At 51.3% G+C, this 2,487-nt stretch overlaps 1 protein-coding gene across 1 annotated transcript; it reads right to left on the bottom strand.

Moving 5' to 3' along the window:
* Nucleotides 1-618: 618 nt before the first annotated feature.
* LOC131214199 (protein wech-like) lies at nt 619-2,358 on the bottom strand. Its single transcript, XM_058208579.1, has one exon. It carries the CDS (start codon nt 2,356-2,358, stop codon nt 619-621), a length of 1,740 nt encoding a protein of 579 aa, XP_058064562.1.
* Between the last annotated feature and the right edge of the window lie 129 nt (nt 2,359-2,487).

Genomic DNA, 2,487 nt, shown 5'->3' with positions numbered 1-2,487 from the left:
TGCAGCATCATCTTTTGACTCGTATATTCCCTGCTGGACGTCCTGTCCATCTTCCACGTTTTTATTTCCTTTTAGATTTGATCCATACGCTACATTTGAAGACAATTACTCGACTACACTACCAAAAAAAAAACGCCATCCTCTCTTCAGTTCAGTCGCATCCTCTCTTCAGTTCCTCCACTATTTTCCCGATTTCTTCATCCATTGTTTCCAATCTAATCTCCGTTTGTCTAATGCTGCTTGTACTTTTAAGGTTCCGAATAAATTCATTTTAAGCTTCTGTTTGTACGGATTTTCTCTCTTTCATCGTCATTTGCCGGTGGTTTTGTTCGTTTTAGACAGTAAATTCTTCTGTTTTGCTCTAGCAAACGTCGTTTAGCTCGTCTCGAGGTAGGTAGCGTTACGGGTACATGTAATAAGTATCAATTAACGATCAATTCACTTCAATTCAATCAATTAACTCCTTGAAACACACGCTCCCTCTCTCGTGCGCTATTTCTTTTGTTCTGTCTGACTCTCTCTCTCTTTCTCCCTCTCATTTCTTAGCACGTATTTTTGTTACACCTCGCCGAAGTCCAAAGTTTTGCATGTCACACCTACAGCATCATCTACACCTACCTACATCATCGGGACACATGAGTAAATGTTGATAAAGGTTTTCTGTTGAATGCACTTCAGGTCGTTCCACGAGGCTCCAATCGTCACTACGAGTCGACCGTCTGGCAACAGAGCAACGCCACAGGGGCCATTTTTTTCGTTCAGCCCGACCGCAAGCATCCCGTCCATCCATGAGGGCCTGATTTTGATCTCCGAGAGGAACTCTAGCTGCGGAGAGAAGATGAATACACGGTGGTTCTTACAATCAGCGACAAACACCCGACCATCGTCGCCGCAGCAGATAGCCGAAGGGTGCATAAACTTGTCCACTGCGGACCCCCGATGAACTTTGGAGTCCAAGACCTTCGAAAGCGTCGCATCGATCAGCAGTAGTTGGTTGTTTTCAATGTCCGTGATGATTATGTTTCCCTGGGGCGTAAAGCAGGCCCCGCGAGGAGACGGCGTACGACTGGTTGGCGAGAGCTGGTTGTGATTGATATCGGCGAAGCTGAACTGCAAGATAAACCACCCATCCGGCCTGAACAGCTGCACGCGGTTGTTTTGCATGTCGGTCACCAGTATCTCGTTCTTCATATTAACCGCCACGTCCCACGGGTAACGAAATTCGCCCGTCTTCTTCCCGTGGCTGCCGAACTGTCGGAGGTACTTGCCCCCGGGCGAGAACACCTGCACCCGGTGGTTGTCCTTGTCTGCGACAATGATGCGTCCCCGTCCGTCGGTGCAAATGCCGACCGGTAGGTTGAATTGCCCGTCGCCGGAGCCCTTCGAGCCAAACGTTAGCTTGAACGTGCCGTTGGAGTAGAAGATCTGCACCCGGTGGTTGTACCGATCGGCCACCAGTATGTGACCATCCTTGTTCACCGTGATGCCGCATGGGCGGGAGACCTGCCCGTCTTCGGGGCCATGGGATCCGAACGTCAAACTTGGTCCACCTCCATCATTGCCCGATCCTAGTACACCGCTACCAATACTCCCGCCCGGAGGTCCTCCTTGAAGGCACGACGTACCCGCTACCGACGAACCGTTACTCGACACCCAACCGCTTCGCTGGTCGACAACCATCACATCGCCCTGCATCCGAATCTGCTCCAGCAGCTTAAAATTGGGTGCTGCAACTTTAATAGACTCCTGCTTCGATTGCAGATTCTTGTAGTCGGCCACAAACTGCTCCATCAGTCTTTCGCCGGTCGTCAGCTTGTTCGCTATATCCACACTGCCCATCGTTAACATGTTCAACGTTTGCGACACGCCGTCCAGTACGGCCTGAAGGCCCACCGTCTGGTTCGACAGAGAAGCTTGCTTTTGCCAGCGGAACTGGTTCACTTGATAGAGCAGCGTCTGCTCGCGGTCTTCCACGGCCTGTTTGAAGCGGCGCATTGCGTTGCGAATTTCAGCCGACGCTTCCATCGCGTTTTGTTCCACTGATTGCGAGTATGTAGCTGTCTGTCCGATACTCGCCTTAATGTGCTGCATACTCAGCATGCCGCTCTCAAGGATGGAGCGAATCCTGACCGATGCATCGTACCGTACGCTCGAAGGCACCGGAATGCACGAATGATCCTGGTGGTCCCACAGTGTACACTCTTGGCACACGTCTTTCTTGCACGGTTCGCACCAATAGCTCAGCACTTCACCGTGCATATCGCAGTGCGGCTCCAAAAACACTCCCGCACCAGGCCAGCCACCGGAACCTCCTGATCTAATCACTCCTCCAGCCGATCCTATCGGTGGTGAGATCATGGTGAACGCGACCACGCGGTGCGTAATGTAAGTAGACGCGAAATGTAAGTAGACGCGTGCGCGGAAACCAGATTTGGTTTAAAGGGTTGGTCCCGGCCGAAAAGAATAAAATGCGTAAACAAGTCCCCC

This window comes from Anopheles bellator, unplaced genomic scaffold, assembly GCF_943735745.2.
Source record: "Anopheles bellator unplaced genomic scaffold, idAnoBellAS_SP24_06.2 scaffold00227_ctg1, whole genome shotgun sequence".
Lineage (NCBI taxonomy): Eukaryota > Metazoa > Arthropoda > Insecta > Diptera > Culicidae > Anopheles > Anopheles bellator.
This window is presented reverse-complemented; position numbering and strand designations above follow the sequence as displayed.

What these genes read in the sequence shown, in the direction of transcription:
- LOC131214199 (XM_058208579.1), bottom strand. Translation starts at nt 2,358, where the DNA reads ATGATCTCACCACCGATAGGATCGGCTGGAGGAGTGATTAGATCAGGA.